Source organism: Carassius gibelio, chromosome B14 (assembly GCF_023724105.1).
Source record: "Carassius gibelio isolate Cgi1373 ecotype wild population from Czech Republic chromosome B14, carGib1.2-hapl.c, whole genome shotgun sequence".
Taxonomy (NCBI): Eukaryota; Metazoa; Chordata; class Actinopteri; order Cypriniformes; family Cyprinidae; genus Carassius; species Carassius gibelio.
Window position 1 is genome coordinate 18299232 of NC_068409.1, and position 22820 is coordinate 18322051.

At 40.3% G+C, this 22820-nt stretch overlaps 1 protein-coding gene across 1 annotated transcript in view; it reads right to left on the bottom strand.

The window, feature by feature from the left end:
- The window catches only part of LOC127971647 (slit homolog 3 protein-like), a 162191-nt gene extending 148204 nt beyond the window's left edge, over positions 1-13987 (bottom strand). Inside the window, exons 1-3 of the mRNA XM_052574822.1 lie at positions 13288-13987; positions 2993-3064; positions 230-301 (exon numbers count right to left, since the gene is read on the bottom strand). Coding sequence (XP_052430782.1) covers positions 230-301; positions 2993-3064; positions 13288-13457 — 314 coding nt within the window. The 5' untranslated portion in view covers positions 13458-13987. The remainder of the gene's footprint in view (positions 1-229; positions 302-2992; positions 3065-13287) is intronic.
- Positions 13988-22820: the final 8833 nt, after the last annotated feature.

A 22820-nucleotide genomic window follows, 5' to 3' on the forward strand; every position in this document is an offset into this window, starting at 1 on the left:
GCGCTCCAGATGTCAGGGGGCAAACGAGCACGTAAACCCGCTGGACTTGAAACCAAAGTTAGGGACGTCACCTTCACATTTTCAAAGTTTTAGATGAAAACTAACAAGGTCAATGTGGTGCTCATAAACAGCTACAAATTCTTTTTGTCCACAACACGCATAGAGAAACATGTGGAATATTTATCAGGACAGCATGCGAGTTCAATCATTTCTTCTATTTGATACTTACATTCTCTCAAGCTGTTTGAGATCCTGAAATGCTCCTCTTTCGACCACACTTATTTGATTGTTCTCCAGATGTCTGTGGGGGGAAAAAGAACTTCATTATCCAATCAACTCCTGCGATTCGACTTCAACTGACATTGATTAGGTCTCTTGAATGATTGAAATGACAGTTGAAAGAGAACTAGAAGACCTCGTGACTTCTCTTTGTCACAACAGTGAATGATAAGCATGCAGCCTTTCCTCATGAAAACCAGAGCGGATTTCTCTCTGATTTTATGAAGTGTGCGGTTGCCTCAGCAGACCCTCGTTCATGTCCAGCATGCTTGTGACGATATACCAGAGGGTATTTTCAGAGCTCTCTTCTATTGGAGACTAGTGAAGACGCTGTCATATTTCAGGGCCCTTATAATTTTCCCTATGCATTACAAAGACAGCACATCTCCATGGCTATTTCTTGTTTTATTTGAGTCTCTTTGAATCAGTGCAGACGCGCAGTGACATGCATAGGATGCACACAGCCACTAAATTACATTTGACACCAGATAATACAAGCAATCCTCTAAAAGGAGAGACAGTCCCGAAGAAAAGTGCCTGTAAAGTAGACTTCCTCTTTCTAGGTCCATGAATGATGTTTTAAAAGCAAATGTTTAGACACGCAACTGTTTTTACAGCCATAATCCATGCTTTGTCATATCATTCTGTCAGGAAGAGAGGAGACACTTGGCTAAGCCAAAGGCTTTTTTACATATGCCGCAGCTTTAAGGCACAATCAAGCATGGCAGGCCAAAATCACAAGCCTTCCCACTGGCAAGCCTAAATTGATTTGTTCATAATAAGTGCATTCTTTGCTGATAACAAACATATCATAAAGTCTGCATCTAGCATAAATTTGAGCCTGAGTAACAATCTGGCTCATTCTTACAAATGGGGGATCAACCCCTCCGTGGTTTATGTATTCACATTAAACGTAATCCCTTTCGATCCCGACCAGATGGGTTTTGGCCTGTGCTGAAGAATAATAACGTCTCTTTTTCTTCATTTTTCAGCATCTCTCCATCTTTCTGTTCTTTGTCTTTCTTGTCTTTATAGAAATGTTTTGAAGTTTTGCATGGAAACATATGGGACACAGGCAAACACCTATGCTTTCACCGGGGCTGACAAGAAGAGTAGAAGACCTCTCAACTGATGAAAGGGTGAAGCAACACACATGGTATTGCTGGAACAGTCTTTGTTATACATTTATAACCAAGTGCTGGTTTATAGGAAGGTCCCAGCCCCAGGTCAGTGCAGATGACACTCCCTTAAGCTTTTTTGAATGGGAAAGTTTGAAGTAAGGTCAAACTTTAATAATAATAATAATAATAAAAAAAAAAAAAAACATTTGTCAATCAAAAGTCACCTGGTGCAACCAAAATGCAGACACAAGCCCCTCAAAATTGCGTCAATAAAAAAAAAAAAAAAAAAAAAAAAATTATATATTTTATTATATATATATATATAAATATATATATATATATATATATAACCAAATTGTGACAAGGCAAGGTTAAATCAGGTTATGGAATGTCATGTGGCGCAACTCTCCAAAAATGTTTCAGCGAATTCAACTAATTAATAACTCTGATGTTCATTGATTGATTTATTGATTGATGATCAATCAATCTATTGATTGCATTGCATTGCTGGCACTTCTCTGAGGTGGGAAAGAGCTTTGTTCCAAGACTATCCAAATCTTTTGTTCCAAGTAATTACTGTATATTTCTTAGGAAAATTATTTTCACAAAATATAATAATGATATTAATATTTATAAAACTACTACAACTGTTAATACTACTATTACTACTAATGTATTACTACTACAGACTCAGGTTGTAAAATGTTCTATGATGTGACTCCCCAAAAATCTACATTTAAAAAGAATGCATTATTAATTTTTCATAGTATTAGTTATAATTAAGATTGTTAATAATTAAAATCATCATTAAAAAATAATAAACATAATAATCATATTATACTTCTCACTTCTTTTAGCATGGGAAAATTCATGTCACAGTGAAGCTAATGCGTGGGAGAGTGTATAGGTGTGACTGGACGGAGGGGATCACAGCGCAAGCCTTCCAGAGAGATAAGAGGGTGCCGAGGCTGTTCACAGGGCCCAGGGAGCGGCTGCTTTTGGTGCATACCATGACCGTTAATCATAAACCACCTTAAACTGCCTCGGTGCTGCCTGCCAGCCACTGCCTCGGCTTACGACTGCTCTCTTGGGCGTTTATTTTACTCCTGTTTTTTCACTTGTTTATTTTTATCTCCATTCCACTCTCTTTACGGGCTCTCGTTCAGGAAGAAAACAGCACGGAGAAATGTATGATTACAGTCATTAAGCTGAAAGAACACTTTCTCCAGAGGAGATCACCGCTGCCCTGTGCTTCTCCGAGCAACCGTTATTTATTTATTCTAAAGGTTCAAGTTTCTGGAATGGAATATATTGTTACATATTCTTCAAACTTAAGAACAAGTTTGAAGATTGACTGCATCTCAGGCAATGACTTCATGCGCTGTTCCGTCACAGGGTCATGTTAAATGTGTCGGATTTACTCAGCTTAAATGTCAGTTTGTTTTATTATGACTTGTGCCGTAATCCTCCCGGCTTTCAGCCTCGAACCCTTTGATGGGTTTGACTTTAAAGACAACACGGAAGAGGAGGGGAACTTGGGAGTTAAAGGAAGGATTAACTGTAAGAGCGAGAGATACAGAGTGACATCTTACAGCACGCGCAGGTTCTTGAGGCCAGAGAAGTCCACTTTGGTGATCCTGGTGATGTTATTCCGGTCCAGATCCCTGGAGAGAAAAAAAGGGAGAGAGATTGGGAAAAAAGTTAATTTCACTTATGCTTTCAAACATGATTTTTCATGTTTTGAGTCAGTAAATGGAGAATTTAAATACAGAGGCTCCCTGGCAGTGCCTCGAAGGCCCAGACTCGCACCAGATGCCCGTGGGGCAACGCTGTTCAAAGCTGGCATCTGCCAGGGGGCATTAGTGCCATGCTGTAGAATACTGAGTCTGAGAGGCTGACCTTGCCTCGCATTCACTTCCATTCAGCATGCTGCTATTGAGCTGCCTCCACTCTAAACGTTCCCATAGACACGCTCTTGTGCACAGCTCTGGGTCACGTCAGCATACACCTGCCCTTTTCTGTTCTGCATGTACAATATGCTCTATACAATGCAATTCTTTTCTTAATATGTTTAACTGGGTCAAAGTCCCTTTCAAGGAAAGTCTGTTTACTCAACAACCATGATTTGCAACGCCTCCGGGCAGCTATTTCATGAGTCCTATCTGCTTGAATGGGGAAATCCTGAAATCTCAAAAACTGCTGGCTGTACTCACATTTAAACACCATATTTCAAACCAGCAACAAAATTTGATGTGAACTGCAACATAAATGTTGTTTCCTATGCTTAAATAGTATTAAAAAGCTTATATTCCAGGCTAGTCCGGCCAATGCGCATGTGCAGTCCTAAGTACATAACTAACTGCTTTAACTGTAGACTGTAAAAAAAGATATACAATGCATCTCCACTTCCATATAGAAACATGAAGCCAAAACATATGGCCACTATCATGTCATGCCAGCAATGTCATTTGGAGTCCGAAACTGCATGGTAGTGATTTGTTTGGAGCCCGAGTCGGCACAGTAGTGATTCAGTTAGAGCCTGAGTCAGTGCAGTATTGATTCATTTGGAGCCCAAGTTGGCACAATAGTGATTCATTTGGAGCCCAGTTTGGCGAAATAATGATTCATTTGGAGCCCAAGTTGGCGAAATAGTGATTCATTTGGAGCCAGAATCTGCTCAGTAGTGATTAATTTGGAGGAGATTGTGCAGTAGTTGGCACAGTAATGATTCATTTGGAGCCTGACTCAGTGCCGTAGTGATTCATTTGGAGCCCAGGTCGGCGCAGCAGTGATAGAGTCTGAGCAGTAGTGATTCATTTGGAACCTATGTTAGAACAGTAGTGACTAAGTTAGAGCCCTGGTCAGCACGGTAGTCATTCATTTGGATGAGTCGGCACAGTAGTGATTCACTTAGAGCCTGAGTCAGTGCAGTAATGATTCATTTAGAGCCAAAGTTGGCACAATAGCCAGAATCTGTGCAGTAGTGATTCATTTGGATGAGTTCACACAGTGGTGATTCATTTGGAGCCTATATTGGAACAGTAGTGATTCAGTTAGAACCCGGGTCAGCACAGTAGTGATTCATTTGGAGCCAGAGTCTGTGCAGTATGATTCATTTTGTCTGTGCAATAGTGGAAAATTGTATTTAATAAGTAATTAAATAAACAGGGAAGTCGTGGCCTAATGGTTAGGGAGTCGGACTCCCAATCAAAGGGTTGTGAGTTCGAGTCCCAGGCCGGCAAGAATTGTGGGTGGGGTTAGTGCATGTACAGTTCTCTCTCCAACTTCATTACCAAGACTGAGGTGTCCTTGAGCAAGGCATTGAACCCCCAACTGCTCCCTGGGCGCTGCAGCATAAATGGCTGCCCACTGCTCCGGGTGTGTGTTCACTGTGTGTGTGAACGGAGCAGTGAACGGATGTGTGTTCACTGCTCTGTGTGTGCGCACTTCGGATGGGTTAAATGCAGAGCACGAATTCTGAGTATGGGTCACCATACTTGGCTGAATGTCACGTCACTTTCAATTCAATTTTTTTAGTTTTAATTAGTCCCATACGTGTACATGAAGGTGGCAGGATTTATAACCTACAGTATACTGCAGCCAGCCACTAGATTGCAATCAAAATTTTTGGCTTCACTTTTCAGGACATGTATGACACACTTGGTCTCAACATTGAAAAAAGATAAAAACATTTGCTGCATTTAGTTAACAACTTTAATTCAACATTATTACAACATTAAAATAAGTAATACTCTGTTGTTTCATGCTTAACTTAAAATGATACATTTAGTTAACTTTAATTCAGTTAAGATTAAAATTATCTCAACATATTATAAGTTGTTACATCTAACTGCAGCAACATTTTTCACATTGCAACTGAAGTTAAAAGTGACACCATTGACTCTTTTATTTACTATTCCACCATAGCGCATGTTGCACTTTCTCCCATTTATAGTAAAACAAGGGAATGGGTCACGATATTGCAAAAGTCTTTGTCCGGGTATGGTTTTTTTTTTTTTTCATTCAAAAACAAGACAGCTAAAGCCTCAAAAAATGTCTGAGGAATGATATTTTGCACTGTATGTAAGCAAAGCAAATGAGAAGATGGGAATAAACTGCTTGAGAGAGACAGACTGCATGGAAACAGTCTTGTGTTTGGAAAACGTCTCCTCTTACATCGGAATGCATTATATATTACCAAACCAAGTATTTTTCCACTCTAGTCAATACTTTATCCTTTTCCCAGACTGTTTTATCAGTTTTTTCAAGCGTGTCTTAAATTGTATACATTCACAGAAATGAGTGTACATGGCTATGGACTTCCTCTGTGGGCGCTGTTTACTGGAGCGCCGCCACACTGAAAAGATTAACGTTGAGAAATATACAGTACAGTGATATATAATGATGCACGCATACACTTACGCACTAACATCGGCCGTCTCAGTGTGTTTCTCATAATATACATAAACATTTATAAATCTGATTTAAAGGCATACTGGATTTCAAAAGATTTCCCCAGAACCACAAAACACCCATAAAGCAAACTAATGTGAGTCATATAGGAAACATATTACAGGGGACAGGACATTTACAGACCCTGCATTCCATAACATGATCTTCTCCCAGACGTCGGCTATGTTTCTAAACCTAGGCAGCATTTTTGTGTGTAGTAAAATGGTGATGTCTATGTAGGTAGCACATTTGGTTTTGCGATGCAGCTATTACCTGCTGCGAAAAACAACCATGACAGTATCTTTAACTCCCACCGTTTGAAAATGAAATGTGAATAACCTGAATCGACAAATATATGTTAAACACAAATATTCCCAAAAATGTTGTCCCAACCGGCCTAGAGTTGTCTGAACAACTGCTGATGAAGCATGTTAAGCGTTTGAGAGCTCCCACCATGCACTGCATGAATAAATTAAGAGACGACTGTTATTATTGCTTTACTCTTTGCTGACTTTATTCACGGTGGTGTTTTTGTTATTGTTTTTATCATCTCTTATTGGTTGTGTGGGAATGTACAAAGCTCATTTCACTTTAAAGCATTTTTTTGATTGTCATCTTTATTGAGGTACACTATTGTTCCAAAGTTCGTTTTGTCTTTTTTTCAGCAAAGATGCATTAAATTGATCAAAAGTCACAGTAAACAGTTGCAATGTTATAAAAAGATTTATATTTCAAATAAAAGCTGTTTGTTTGAACTTTTCATCCATAAAATCATGAAAAGGATGTATGGTTTCCACACAAATATTAAACAGAACAACTGTTTTCAAATGTTCTCAGTACACACACACACACACACAAAGTTTCTTAAGCAGCAAAACAGCATATTTGAATGATATCTGAAGGTTCATGTGACACTGAAGACTGGAGGAATGATGCTTAAAATACAGCTTTGATCACAGGAATAAAATACATACGAAAACATGTTCAAATAAAAACAGTTATTTTAAATTGTAAAAAATATTTCAGAATAGTATTGTTTTTACTGTATTTTTGAATCAGATGCAGCTTCGATGTGCATAAGAGAGCAAAGTGTTTTAAGAGTTGAGATCTAATCGCATAAACAAGCTCCTGTATAAAATGACAGCAGCTTTTATTTACAAGTCAGGACTGATTGGCTCTGATGAGGCTTTATGAAGCTTCAAAGTTTCAGCTCCCATTGCTTGTAATTGAATTAAAAAATAACCAATACAAAGTTTCTCCTGCACTGAACTCAGAAATCTTGATGCATCATGTTCGCTTGATCTTTTAAAGTCTCCACAATTCTATATATACACACAGCGTTCCCACAAATTCTCACTCTCCCAGTCTCTCCACGTCGCTCTCTTTCCGTCTTCACATGCCCTAATCTCCCAGTAGTTCCCTCTTCTGTAGTTTTGTCATATCATACCTTCTCACCTGCTTGCAGTGTAATTCCACTAATAACACCACACATTTCCTCCCCTCTCCCTCTATCCTTCACTTCAATCCTCACCGTGTCAGTTTTTTTTTACAGTACATGTTGGGAGCTAACTAAGTCCTCCTTCCTCTAGAAACTCAATCAAACCTCTGGTCACACTGACAAGGTGGAGATCACAGATATGGCAGCCCCCTACTGGCTATTGTTTGTTTTAATTTGTTGAGGAGATAAGGTCCCGTTCAAACAGCAGGTGTTCCAGACTAACAATACGCCCCCTCTAGGGTCCACCCCACCCAAGCACGCCGTTATACCACAACGCCCGACTAATCAAGGTCATAAGCCGGCAGAACACTCTCAAGACGGCACTGGACAAAGAGAACAATCTTTGCGATTTGGGCTGGAGGATATTTCGACTGTGTCGTGCCACAACTGTAACATTGCAGGCGACCGAAGAGCTCTAAGACCTCGAGACAAATGTGCATGAAAACAAAAGAGCTGCTTTTTCTGCTCCCATACGATACCCCTCCTCTCAATGCATTTCCTGTCGTAATCTTCTGTTATTTTCCTCAAAGCTACGCTAGTCTAAAAGCTGATAGGTATGCTCCATTTCCTCTCGAAAGCTTCTCATCGCTGTTTGGAATCTTAAATGAGTTCCTCCTCAGGTTTGGACGCCTTAGAAGGTTGTTTTTTTTTATTACATGTGTCCAACAATACCAACCTATTAATATTCTCCTCATACGATGCACAGGTTATTATCAGAACAGATAGAAACTTCAATAAGAACTAATTTTGCTTTCATGTCTGCTGATTAATTACAACTAAACGCCTTTGAGATAAGCACAGATGTATGAGATTATGCATGTCCTGTGCGTTTAAATGAACAGGTTCAGTCATAACTGTCAATGTAATTTCTGCCACCTATTATCGCTTCATTAAATGACTGTATTAATTATCATTTCTCCTTCACCGAGGTAATTCACCGTGGCATCCGTATGCCACTGAAAATTATAAGGCGGATGGTAAAAGCAAGACACAGATAGGGATATTTTAATAACTTTAATGCAAACAGGGTGCAATTATTTTGTGCATTACAAACGGGTAGATGCCTCATTGCATCTTCCTCACTCTCCCATAACAGAGCTCTTTCGTTTCCCAGTTTTCTGGAAGTTCGCAGCCAGAATGCTTGTTCATTTGCACTTGTGCGAGATCTAATGAGGGGTGGGGGCGGGGGGTTATTAACGCTCTTTCATCTCCCATGAGCCATGCAGCCATCAGCCATGTGGCTACCATACATCTCTGGACACAAGAAGTCCCGTTCCCAGAATTCCTGAGGTGTACCTCCCAACATATTACCACCACCTCAAAAGCTCTTAACAATCCCATATTCCTTGAAATCGCCACAGGGCTCCGTACACAACTTTGTTTTACCGCTGGTTAGTAACCAGAACCACAAAAATACAATCTTCTATTTTTGATTACCTGGCACGGCTGGTGATGATTGTTTACGGTCTTAGGTAAATACCATTTGTGATAAAAACATAAATTCATCTGGTTTTACTGTTAGAAAAGATTGGATTGGAGTTTGCATAGGTATAAAGGCCAACTCATCACTGGATGCTGGTTTCACGATGAAAAGCAGTGAAAATGAAGAAGCCAGTGCGTCTTTAAGTTACTCTTCTTTATTCATGAGCAATGAGGGTAATCTCAGTGAAAGTTTCATTTAGTAGACATTTTCATTATGGCCATGCCTGAATGTGAAGGATGCTCGCTTTACACTTTTTTTTTTTTGAGTGTTTTACCCCTGAATGGTTTATTTTCAAACTCTGGCAGCTAAAAGCACAAGACATCCTGGTTTTCTTGCACACTATATGACTTCTTTAAATTACTAGAGTAACGCTTGGCTGAGAGGTGACAAGGGCATCTTCAACACGTATGTGTGAAAGTCAATATGACAGCCAGGCTACTTGTGTCATCAATAACACAAGTCTCATCTTCGGGAGTAACCAAAGATTCCCTCCCACCAACTTTCTGCAGACGTCATTACCGGGAAGAACGGCCAAAAAATGAGTGTCCCGGCTGACCATATTGAACAACAGCCTCTGTACTAGGCCACCATGGTTTATTTATTTGGCTTTGTGGCGCTCTGTTTCCACTAAGTTTCCTGTATAAATTTCTCCAAAAAAAGATTGCATGGTATTTCTTGTATGGTAACTGATGAGCATGGACTTTGAAGTCATTAGGATAAACTTTTAGTGAAGCTGCTATTTGAAAAGTTAGTTAGCTGCACTACGTAGAAGATATTATATTATTAAAATATTTCAGATAATGTGACTTGAAGCAATAAATCGCAGTTAAACATTTAATCTAAATACAAGCAGTGAACTAGCAAAATCACAAATTATACACATGGGTATACAACAGACGTCAGCATTTAACTAAATGGGGCGTAAAATGTTGTGAAGGGGCTCTAATGAATCAGTGAATCATTTTTAAACACTTACATGAACCATCTAAACAAAATGATTGACTAAACTAATCAAGCATCACATAAAAGAACAGTGAGAAGAGAGTATATTTTCTCATGGCTGCAAAATACAACGTGACAGAAACACAGATGTACTGTACTGTTTTGTCACACGGCATCACGATGTGTCCTGTCTGAAAAAAAATCAACTACTACTCCCCAACACTTCATTAGAGTCCTCTTTCTTTCTGCCCACCGAAAGCCAAGCAAACCCCTCATCAAATCATTCAGAAACTCTGGTTTGATTCTTTAGTTTACTGGTTGCTAGCTGCAACCGAGTGTTTGAGTCCGTGATCCTTACATCACAGTAACGAAATCATAAAACCACACACGGTTCTATTCATATTTGTTAACTTAGGATAAACACTGTCACTTCTAGATACACTCAGCCACAACTAACAAGATGTACTGATGAGAATAACGAAGCCCTTGATGTGTTGCTCTGGTGACAAAGCCCGCAAAACAAGAGCCCTCGTAAACCTGAAACGGCCCGGAGGCGTGCGTATTACCGAATCCATTAAAGTATGACACAAGCTTGGAAGATTCACAGAATTCTGGGTCCCTGACATACGGAGTGACCTCTTCGAGACTTTTGTGACGAGAGGTCTGCTGGCTCCCAGACTCACCAAAGACAGCGCTAGGCTTTGATGTGCTGCCTGAAATGAGGCACATTAAATATTTTCCGTGCACGAAAACTTTTTTTTTTTTCTCCTAAAGTTGGGTGCAGAATCTTTCCCCGAAGTCTCTGCCCACAAGCAGTGCCAGCAGCTGTCTGGCAGACTGCAGTGTGTGAACGCTCACCGAGCGAGAGACTTCACATATGCTCCTCATATGCCCACTGAGGTCAGCAGGGCACCGGAGACCACAAACCCACCTCCTGATTCGCTCCAACACCAACACAACAAACACACACACTATCCCGCTGACTGACTCTTTGCGATAATAAAAAACTGACATGATGCATGAGCAGACGCTGACAAACGGATATGCAATCAAGGGCGGAGCTTCCAGTTGGGAAAGCAGGAGTTGGCAGTTTCACACCGAAACTTCATTAAGACACCCAGAGTGTGATGAGAGGAAGGGAATGCTGCCTTTCTCTCCTGATCCAGCAGACCAAACACACTACGCCAGCCACAATGTGCCACATTGTTCCTGAAGTGTTAACTGCGAAAGGGCTCCGGTGGAGAGAATTTGCTATTAAATGCTGCAAAGTCTGTGCGTAACTGGTGCAAATTAGAGCGAGGGAGATGAAAGAGTGAGAAAGAGCGTGTGTGAGTGACTGAAAGGGGATATTACAGTTGCGACAGGAGCTACTAATGAGCGCAAAATCATATGAGCTGTCAAAGAAAGAAAATGCACATTTATTAGAGGGAAATGTGACTGAACTCTGGAATTGTGGGTAACTAGGCCTTGCTTAGGGCAGAGGTGCAGTCATTAACAGTTAAATCAACACTCCAGGGTGCTCTGGGAAACCTGGTGGCGTGTTAATCGTACCCAGGAGACGTGGAGACGGGCGCTTCTGGACTTTGAGCAGTCTTGAAAACTGCTACTTTGCAGATGCCGAAGCTTGGTGCAAAACATTTGATGAATTGCTTGGTTTTCAATCAATAAAACTGGTTATGAGAATATGCAAAGTCATTAAAAAAAATGAAAGACTCGCATCTGTCTCTAGTTTAAGCAAGAGTCAACCTGACATGCTATATTTTAAAACAAATCCAATATACCGAGGGTCATGACCCTTATTTATTTTACTCTCCACATGAAAAATTCCACTGAAAAGCCCTTTAGGGGTTAAAGGTCGGAAGTTTCAACCAGACCTCTGGCCACTGAACAGACTGTATGCCTTTCCTATCAGACTTTAAAAAAAATAATAAAAAAAAGACTTTATACCAGATGGTTGTGATACTTAATGAACTGTCATGGCTTATCACGACAGAAGTGCCGCAGGTGGAAACAAGGAAATTAAGGATATTTTCACAGTGAACTCAGGCAGTGGTTAGAAGTAATCTAAACACATAAGAGAGTCGGTCTTCAGCTGCAGTGCGCCCCTCAACGGACTTGTGGTTCCCCAACTTCCCCGACGAATACAGCCAAGGTACATACACACACTCACACCATATGTCCATTAATCATGTTAATGTTTGTGTAAACTCATTATACTGGATGAAAGAATCAGCTGCAACCGCTGTTCAGCATTCAGATGTGGACACATATGAAAAGAAGATAATATCTCGTGCCTCATTTAGAACATTCTGGATAGAATCAATGAAATGTGATTTTACTCAAGTCCAAACTTTTCAAACTCTCAATACAAAACCCTGCACTGAAACTCCTCATGCATTAGACAGTTTATAACAGGCTACATTGAATTTATGCAAGTTTAAACAGAAAACCTTGCAGTACTTAAAATTGATTTGTATCCTCTACAGAAAAACACGACACTGAGAATATCCCTTACTTACATTAAGTATTTTCTTAAAAACTGAACCTATGTTTAAAATCTATATTTCATTTTAAGAAGAAAACTGACCTGCTTTAACAACTGCAATAACACTGTTTAAAGAAGAAACCTGTCCAACTGAGAACGGTAACATAATGCAATTTTCTTCCATCAACTTAACTGATCTAATTAGGAAAACTATAGTAAAGTTTTACAATAGTGTCCATATTACACAAAATACTATTACTGTATTGAAGCCCATTTAATCCCACTGGTAACATTTGTGAACTGCTTTCACTTTAATGATCTGTTGAGTAACTGACGTGAAGCGAGTTGTGCAACTATAAATGGGGTTCAGACTGTCTTGATTTCATGTGAACATTTTTTACATAGCTGGTGTAAAACGCTAGAAGACCTATTCCAGTTTGGAAGAGATCTGAGAGATGATGTAATTGAAAGAGCTTATTAATATTGCATTATTAAATCTGCTCTTTCTCTAATGTTTACAGTATATGTAATCATTTCATGGACCAGTGGGAAACCCAGAGTACAACTGATGGATTAAGTCCTATTATAAATTGTAGATTTGAAAGCTTAATTGTAAGTGAAATAAATGCACTGCTTCTTGAATTGCACAGTTGCTTGTTCTTTTGGTCGATAAATAAATATTTAAACATTTATCCTTGCATCTACACCTTTTTTCAGATTTTTTGTGCATTTTGTATAACTTTTAGGAAGAGTCAAAATAGGTTTATTTATCTTCAAAAATCATTTTTTTCCCTTTTCATTTAAATTAACCGCCTACTTCAGTTTTTAAAACGTGTAACATGGACACAATTGTATGTTACAAACCAACAACAGCTGTAAAAAGATGAAGGAAAAAAAAACTTTAATTGCATCTCCCACTCACAAAACCTACATGAAAGTGCAACGGTGCCACTGTCTGTGAACAGAGGTACGCGCCGCTGTCATTACATTATCGGTTTTCAAATAACGCGATAATAGGCGTACTTACAGTCTCTCGGCATTCCTCGGGATTCCCCTGGGGACCGTCCTGAAGCCTTGACCCTGACAATCCACATGTGAGCCCGAACAACTGCACTTATGCGGGCATCCATTCACAGCACAGCACAGCAGCCCGCACAGCACAGCCACTGTCCCCCAATACTTCACCCACCGCATCATAAATCCTCTGAGGCTGAGAGCAGCCCAATAACAAAAGAAAAAAAAATGCAAAAACAACCAAATAAACGAATTCGTATGTATGTATCCGCGTCTTGTCCACAGCCAATTAAATCCCGCGCCCAAAAAACTACAGGTAGAACAGGGGGCTGAAAAAACTAACTAACGGTGTGCTACAATACCAACATAAAAAGTTCTAACTTTGAAAACTTCTCGAAATGCATCAGAAAAAGCTTTGCTCGTACAAACGCGAAGTTGCATCTGCTTCTCCACACCACCGATACATTCAGATGCGCATCAAAAGTTACAAGTGCACATTGCTTACTAAGAAAAAATCCCTTAAAAAGTCTGCAAAATCATTCAAAATGTCCAAAACGACTCCTTCTGATTCTTCCCCAATTGCGCTTTTTGGGGGTCCTGCATGCAAATCCTCATTGATAGTGTTTGAGAAACTTCAGCGGAGCTCGTACCTATTGGATTTCCAGCCCACAAACTCTGCGCTCCACACTCCTACTGGCTAATCAGCGTGATGTCATTCTGGGACATTTGGGGTCTCGACTCGAGAAGTTGTTGGGACAGCTTCAAATAACTCAGCCCGCTTTAAACGCTCGGTAACTTTGAGGGACGAACACGAAGATATGAATTAGAAAAGACCGTGCGAAGAGAAAAGACACTTGTGTCATCTATATTTTTTTAAATCGGAATAAAACAAGACTGATATGATTTTATGTTTCAACAGACTTAATCATCAATAAACAATAATAATTGATAATCAAATACACAATGAATTAAATACACATCCAATACATACCTGTTTTAACAGAGAAAGTAGGCTAGGGTTATTACTAAAGTTTAGATATATTATAAACTATAGGCTACATGGAGACTTATGAAGACAAATATATTTTACTGTATAATGCAGTGATTCAGATACTGCAAAAATAACTATTTTCTATGTGCAGATAATCTTAGTCATGTCACTCTTGAAATAGTTTCACATGATTTCTTTTTTTTTCTTCCTCATAATTTTTGGTCCACATTTTGCTGTCGTAGTGCCCCCGTCTGGTGAGAAACTACATCTAAACTCAAATTGCTTCCTCACTATGAGAAACCACTGCTTTGAGAAGTTTAGAATGGTTATGGATGTTTTTTTTTCAGCTATGGTTTGTCATTCATTCCAGATACTTTCTTTGCATATTCACCTGAAATATGCAGGTTATAGGCCTTATAAAAAGTCAAGTTAAAGACATTAAACAGTGTGTCAGCGCTTATGTTACTTTTCATAATAGAATAAAGGTAAGTGCTACACAGAAAGTATTCACTCCAGTCAGTAAATTACAACAGATGAAATGTAATCACATTTCAGAAGAAAGGAAGTGTGAAGTGATGTGTGGCCAAGTATGCTGACCCATACTCAGAATTTGTGTTCTGCTTTAACCCATCCAAGTGCACACACACACACACACACACACACAGTAGTGAACACACACCTGGGAGCAGTTGGGGGTTTGGTGCCTTGCTCAAGGGTCTCACCTCAGTCATGGTATTGAGGGTGGAAGGTTATTCGCTCCGCCCCACAATTCCTCCCGGACCGGAGACTCGTACCCGCAACCTTTGGGTTACAAGCCTGACTCTAACCATTAGATTGTTTTTTTTGTTTTTTTAGATGTCTAGATAGGTTAAAGATTTATTCGATTTAAATGTTTAAACACTGTGTTCAGACCCTTAACGAGTAGCATAGAATCCACACTGAATCAATTGAATCAACGCCCATATGCCAGATTCATTTACTTACATTATTCCTTCTGAAAGCAAAGTGTGGTGCATTAAGTGTCTGCTGAAGGCTGCAGGTACGTGAGTGAAGTTAAGCTGCAAAACATGTGCTTTACACTTCCTTTAATCCACACACACACACACACACGGCCGCGAGTCCATAAATCTGTGATTTGTGTCAATAAGGGTGATGTGCCAGATTTACAGACTGCTTTATTCTATTCACTTGTTCACGTCAGGAGTGAGGAATGTCCAGAAAGATTCCACCTGTGGAACGCTGTGGATAATAAGCGTGATAGGGAGAGCAATACTGTACATGTGTTTGAGCTGTCTATCAGCTTCTCAAAGGTAAAACTTTCATGTGAAAAACTCTTACCCACTGAGTGACCCTCAAACAGCCATGTTGCACACTTAAGCACGATCAGACTACGGCAGCAGAAGTGTTTCTGTCTTACGCACTCAAATGTATGTCTTTATTAAGGAAGAGTGTCAGTTTCTTTATAATTCCCAAGGAACTGGACTTCAGACAGGATGCTTGTGTGCTTTGATAGGCTGAGAAAAATAACAGCTGCCCTTAGGCTGAACATTTTCAGAAAAACAGAGTCATAATGTGTTTAAAAACCGAGCACATGACATTACAAATAAGACAAATTGAACCAGAAAATAAATTGTGACTTATCTTTTAATCATAACTTGGCTGTTCTGAAAAAAGCTGAACTAAGTTAAAAGGTTAGTCATCAAATTGAATTGACCTATGGTTTCATTGAGCCACACATAGCAATGAAATATGCACTATAAATGTCAAAACAAAGGATCTTATTTGTAAAATGATACAAGTTTTGTGAGTTAAGGCCGGACAGTTGACATTAAACTGACCTTTCCATTTTATGTATTACACCCAATGGAAAGCGAGTGGCCAGATTATGGAAAATCTTGGCATGGATGGTGTAGACCAGCACTTCTGGCAGGGAAGGGAAAGGGCTAGCCAAAGACCTGTCTGAAGAAAAAAGCCATTAGCATACCATGAGACATGAGACTGCTTTTAGATGGAACACTTGAACATTAAAAGAAATCCAAACTTTTCAGCAATTACGTAAATCTCTCAGCCTATCCGTTTGCCACGAGGGGGAAGGGGGTTGGCTTGCCTCATATAGATTTTCCCTCACTCCATATATTCCCTTTCTTTGTCAGTTTGTATGCATTTTACATTGTCGTTCTGCTCTGTAGCTTTGTAACCAAGAAGAGCAAGGAAGGATTTCTCATCTTCCTGGGTGGAAATTTCCTAAATACTGAGAAAAACAGTCAAACATTTTATTCCACAGCAAAATTTACTGCATGGCTCATAGATTTCCACTTTTGTCTTGTTTGTATCCCAGCCAGCCGCTGTTAACCCACATTATGGATCTTAATTCTTTCCCACAAGCAAACGGAGCACGAATGGGAAGTTGCTTATTTCTCTCAGGCATCAGTCTGCATTGTTGTCTGGCACCTCTGTGAACTGCTGCTGGGTGATAATTGGAAAGACAGCCTCCCTCTGTAGCATCCTGCTGTCTGCACAGTGGCCACTTCAACCAGAGGCCCAAGCTTCCTGTGTGCAAGTCTCCAGAGCCAACTCTGCGTGTGCCCATGAGGCAGCAAGACCTCAGCTGCTGCTGCCACACAGAACTGCTAATTACATGCACATTGCCCTAGCTTGTACGAACAGGGGCGGGCAGGAGGCGGAGAGGGGAGAGTATCAGGAGGTGGAGAGTTGTGACAGGGGCCTGCCAGGAACAACAGCCTGGGGTCCCTCGGACACACACACTGTCAGGGCCTGGGCCCCGTGAGTTTTCGAGCCAGAAAGGCTCGGCTCAAGTTGTGTGCTAATCCACAGAATGGTAGAACAGCTTTAGACATTAAAACACTCTTTTTGATTCTTGTCCTTCAGTTTTAGCAAACAAACACATGGGGAAACTATGGCCAGATGTTGCCTTGCAGAATGATTTGTTTGTAATTTTACAAGCTCACATTCCATGGGAACTGCTTGAGCCCTGCAGACAGCATTGGTTATGCCAAACCTGAGGTGTTTTTTTAAACGGAGTTGATCTTTGACCTGGCTTGATGTCAGAATTTGCAACATTTGATGTTGGACCCTGGAACGCAAGCATTCCTTCAGAATTTCCCAATTGCTTCTTTTCAATTACTCATGGCTGACAGAGAAAAGAATGTTTAAATCAACGTGCGTTCTACGTAATAGTGCTCAGTGTGGACCAGGAACAATAATTAAATGAAACTGAATGGAGAAACTCCAACAAAAACAACAACATACAAGCCTTTTCCTTCTAGTTGTAGGAAGTGCACATCCAAGCCTTTTCCTTCCAGTTGTAGGAAGTGCACAATTACATGGGCTCAGTGCTACAATCAGAAAGGTTTTGTAATATGGAAGTGGTTAATATGGTTGATCTTTTTCAGAGAATGGGATGAGGACTGGATGGGTGGGAGGTGGGATCTATCTGGTGCCCTTCCGCTCCTCGTGCCTTTATCAGGATTAGCATATAAACAGTTCCATATGTGGGGCTAACACTGATGCTAAAATGTAAGACTTTTTCCACCGGTATGACTGGAAGATTGATGATCCAATTTACTAGGGAGTTATCATAGACCCGAATGCTCAAAAGAACTAAGAGGGGCGGCCAGCTGTTGGCTCTTCTGTCTCAATTTTTCCTTCGACCGGAATTTCATCTGCATACGGGGAGATGGAGAAGTAATGTTCGTGTGGTCAGATGCAAGTCTCTCATTGCAGTTGATAAACTTTACACTCTTCCTGTGACTGTTCCCAGAGACTCACTCAGGGGCTAGACCAATATCCATCCAAGGGAATAAGGTTTTTTGTGATGGGATGATTATAGGTTACTTGCGTAGAGGTCTTAGCAAGAGTCTAATGTTCTCGCTCATCTCAGCTTGCTTTAATCTAATCAAACAAGAAACCAAAAACAACACCCCACAAAAACACAAATCAAATTTTCACATCGACATCTCCAACTGTGACCTCATCGGCAGTCTCAAACATACAGCAAAGCCTTCACTCATTATTAAGATTCTCCCTGACCAAAGGGTCCTACCCGGACTGCATTTGTGGTTCAGTAATAATCTGTTATTAACACCAGCCTCTGAGATCAGCATCCTGATTAAGTCCAGCATATGTAGGCCACATGCATTGACCTCTGCCTCTTTCAGTCTGCTGCTCAAGAGCTGTTTACATAGTGACGTCCTACTAGCATTCACCAGACTCTCTTTTGGAATCATTGAAAAAAATTTGGACTGAACTTGTACTTTTTAGCCAGGAGCAAACGTTAGCGATTGGCCATCGGAGAGCTATTTGTAGACACCGCAGCCTTCGGTCTTCATGGGACTGCGGTTGACAGAGCTGACCCTGTGCTGGCCAGCATCCATCTCTCACAGCACTGTGATTGCCTGATGGTCTGTTTTTGATTCTCTCCTGAAATTGTCAGAACAAAAAATTTTATTAATTATCAGATCTTTGTTAAGTCCATCACTTTCCGGCTTGGCTGGCAACACAGTTTCCCCCCACTGGCTTTTTGTTGTTTTGTTTTTTAGGGAATCGAAATGAAGCCAAATGCAACACAAGTAGACCTTTTGAGGGTTTCACGGATTTAAATCAAAGAAACAAAGTTTTGGGAGAACAGAACAGGGCTGTGCAGGACAAGCTATTGAAAAACAGCAAGGTTTTAAATCCCCAGCAAGGCATTTTAATTAACCCGACTTGAAAAAGTGAATTTTGTCCATGAGAGAATGATAACACACTGAGGGCTAAGGGGTCTCTGTTGGTAACAGCAAGAGGTTGGTTGAGAAAGCCTCACGGTTCAGAGAGGGTGAAGTCACACAAAGACTCAACAAGGCTAAACAATGACTTCCTTTTCTCACTCAAGACTTTTGTCAACATGAGAAAATTAGAAATGCTACGCATTATTAGGAGAACCCTGGAAAGGTGGAGGACGAATGCCAACCCCATTGACAGGAGAGTTTAGCAGCTGTGTTGCTGTTTACTTTGAATGGGCTGGAAATGCCTCCACTGGCCTGGGACCAAAGAAAATGATGTTCAGTGCTGAACAGGCAGTGGGAACTCAATCCCTCAGCGAGCAAGCAGGCCGCAGTCTGACATGGGCACAGAGGCTCTGGCTCTATCAGCCTGATATTATGTTTACAGTGGCTCCACTGTACAAAGGAGGAGAAAAAAGATGAGAGAAAAAGGCTGAGCTGAGCAAACGAAACACTGTGTGGTGACTAAAATGAGTAGGGAAGGACTCCAGTCCATAAAACCACAATTGTGTGCCATTGAAGCAATAGTCTTGAGTCTGATTGAACCAGATCAGTTGGTCTGCTTCCGGACACAGTGTGGAGATGGCAGTGCTTTTGCAACTTTCTTTGGAAACTTCGACAGCGATTACCACCAAATGCGGCACTTTTAACAATGGCGCTAGTGTTGCAAGGCATATGTGGAAACAGGAGTTTGAAAGGATTCCATAGGAAGTTAAATGTGCCAATTTGCGGTGGGTGCTTTAAGTGTGGCATATAAAAGGAGCCCCATTGGTCTGAATGGGCTATGTGCTTTTCATTCTTGTTGGTGTGATCTACAGGAGTGATTTTATTAATTTATTCCACCTGACTAAATATCTGCAGTAAGCGGTGTACTGCTACTGCTTGGGTCCGAAGCAATGCCTTTGTCTTTCTCTCCTACTCTCTCTCCCCCTGTCATTTTCTTTCTTGAGTGAGGGCTTGTGCGGATTCTGGATGTGGCATTGAGGTGAAGGAAGTGATTATCAATGGCAGACTCAACTTGTCAGAATGTGTTATAGCTGGATTTAAACTATATCACCACTTTGTATCATCACTTTGAGAGGGGACGCCCTCCCTGCCTTGCCATGCCCATCCGAGGCTTCAACTAATCCAAAGAGAGTATAAATAACCGCTGTCAGCCATCGGGATGATTCATAATAAAAATAAATAAATCTTAAAATTCTTGGACTGGTTTTGTTTAACTTGGATTGGCAAGTGATGCTAAGAAACAGGCTCAGGTTTGAAGGGCCAATCTTAAACATGACAACCATGAACTGTATGTCCTACATTGGGTCTATCTATCTAGCTTTCTGCCATTTCTATTTAGCCTTGAGTAAAGTGATGACAGGGAATGCTAGGGAAAGAGGAGGAATAAGATCAGGAAATGTTGCAGGCCAGATCAGCACAACACTACAATGTGTCAGAGCATAGGTACTAACTTCCAGCTTCCAATGATCTTTGATCCCTTTTTCAGTGCAGAGAGGGAAATAGTCACAGTAAAAACAGATGCCTTACAAACACATTTCCACATGTCACTTTGTCTAAGGCCCTGTTTACACTTGGTATTAGATGCGTTTTGGTCGATTGAATCACATCATTTCGGCCCGTTTAAATCCCATTGGATAAGCACACGTCCTTTTACCTCTCGCAATGATACCAGATGTATTAGGTCAGTAGGTGCAGAGTAGGCGGCCTTTTGTGGCTGCTCGAACGCATTGAACTACATCAGTGTCTACACCACGTAAGCAATGTTTACACCTGTATATAGCGATGTCCACATGTGATCTGATCGTCCAAAATGCAACTTAATACCAAGTGTAAACAGTGCCTATGTCGAAAGAGTGGCCAGCACAAAATTGCTCTTTCCTTGTTTTAACTGCCAGTTCCACTCTCAGTTCTCTGTAGACTGATGGCAGAATCACAGAGGAATATGGAGCTTCCAGTGATGAGAGCCTCTAAGAGTAAAAGAGTAAAACTTAGCTGTCATTTACTAGTTCCTGAAATAAGAGTATCCTATCTTTTCTGCAGAGTCGCCATAATAAGTGTGATATCCCCGAATGCATTGCTTTGAGTGATGGATGTGACTAGCCTGAAGAAGAAATCCTTTCACTCCCATGGATACTTTAACGAGCGGAAAAGACTTAGTCTAGATAAGTCATGCACAAAAACAATTACGAACATTTCTCAGAACTTGCGTAAAAGCTCCAACCAAAAATTATTCAAATCTATGAAAGACTCGAGGTGATGTGGTTCGCTGTCCCGGTCAAAGTGTTGACTGGACAAGTACAGTGTATCAAGTCCATGGTCATTTAATACTAAAGAGTCACAGCTGTATCTTGACCCCAAGTCCAGGAAGGAAAACGATTCCAGGAATTGCTGTTGCAAGGCTCTATGTTACAGAGCACTCTCCTCTAAACCTGCAATGCTAGCCTTTGTAGTGAAGCAGTGATGCAGTGTAGAACTATTGCTATAACACACACATACCAAGAAGTGAAACTAGCCCACCTACTCTCAAATGAAGGAGGCCACGAATACCAATGCCACAAGTAGTGGCCTAGTAACCCTACCTGGCTTCTTAAGGAAAACTGCTGAACTACACTGTTGTCCTGGTACTCCAGTGTACCCAGCTTAACAAACCAAAACCAGCATGGAAATGGAATTCAATTATGCAGTTTCTTATATTAAATGAAAAGTAACCTGACATCTAGAGGTTGATATTCTAGCAATACAACCATGCAACACATAGTTGTTGATAAGACCTATCAATATAATATACACACATAAAAGATGTCTTTTTAGGTCCTCCATTCAGTTAACTGTCTTTCTTTCACATGGCTGCAACATAGTTTATCATCCTCCACTATCCTCAGCTCCACATCTTAGCTTCAAGCTTGGTTCCCTGTTGTTTAACTTTCACTCAGGGATTGCAGTCTGAACATCTGCTTAATCTATCTACTATGTTTAATTGCACCATGTTTTTGATTTTCAAAACAATTATTATTTTATTTGTTTTATCTTTTTTTTTTTTTTTTTTTTGGATTAAGTTTGTTCAGACGGTAATTATATGACTAGCATTACAACAATTGCTTCAGTTAATAAAGAGATGTTTATTTCAAGACCGTGCTTTGACGCAAAGGCCTCCAGTAACTTGTACAGGAAAACCAAATTCACCTTAAGGAATTTCCCCTTTTGCAATCCACTGAGCAATACCCAAAATCCACCATTCAAATGTCAGTGATATGCTACTTAACCTACACTGTACAAATATAAATCCTGATAAAATTATGTATAAACAACATTACCATTTATAGTTTTTCGAACATGGCAAGATAACTTTTATTAAACCAATTAATAGGATTTTTACTTTAGAGTTACTTTCTATAAAATGGGGAAAAAAATTTAAATAGTAGAAACTACAACAATATATGACTCTTTAACTGCTCAGGAGCACTTGGCCATCACATCTCAGATATTTAATAAATACCGGATCCCCCACATGATGACATCAGTGATTTAGAGTTGCAGTCTGGTCAAGGTTACAGTCATGTTAATTGCACTTGGCCTAACCACTGTGAGTGTGGTCTGTAAATGGAATACTGCCCATAAAATCATAAAATAGAGTCAGAGGCAATAACTGTTTCTGGAGTCCACCATCACTCCAAATCCTGTAAAGGATAAATCAGTGACAAATTCAGAGACAGCTGCACAGCAAGACAGTGTGCTTAAAAATTTTGAAGAAATAAAAAAACATTCAGA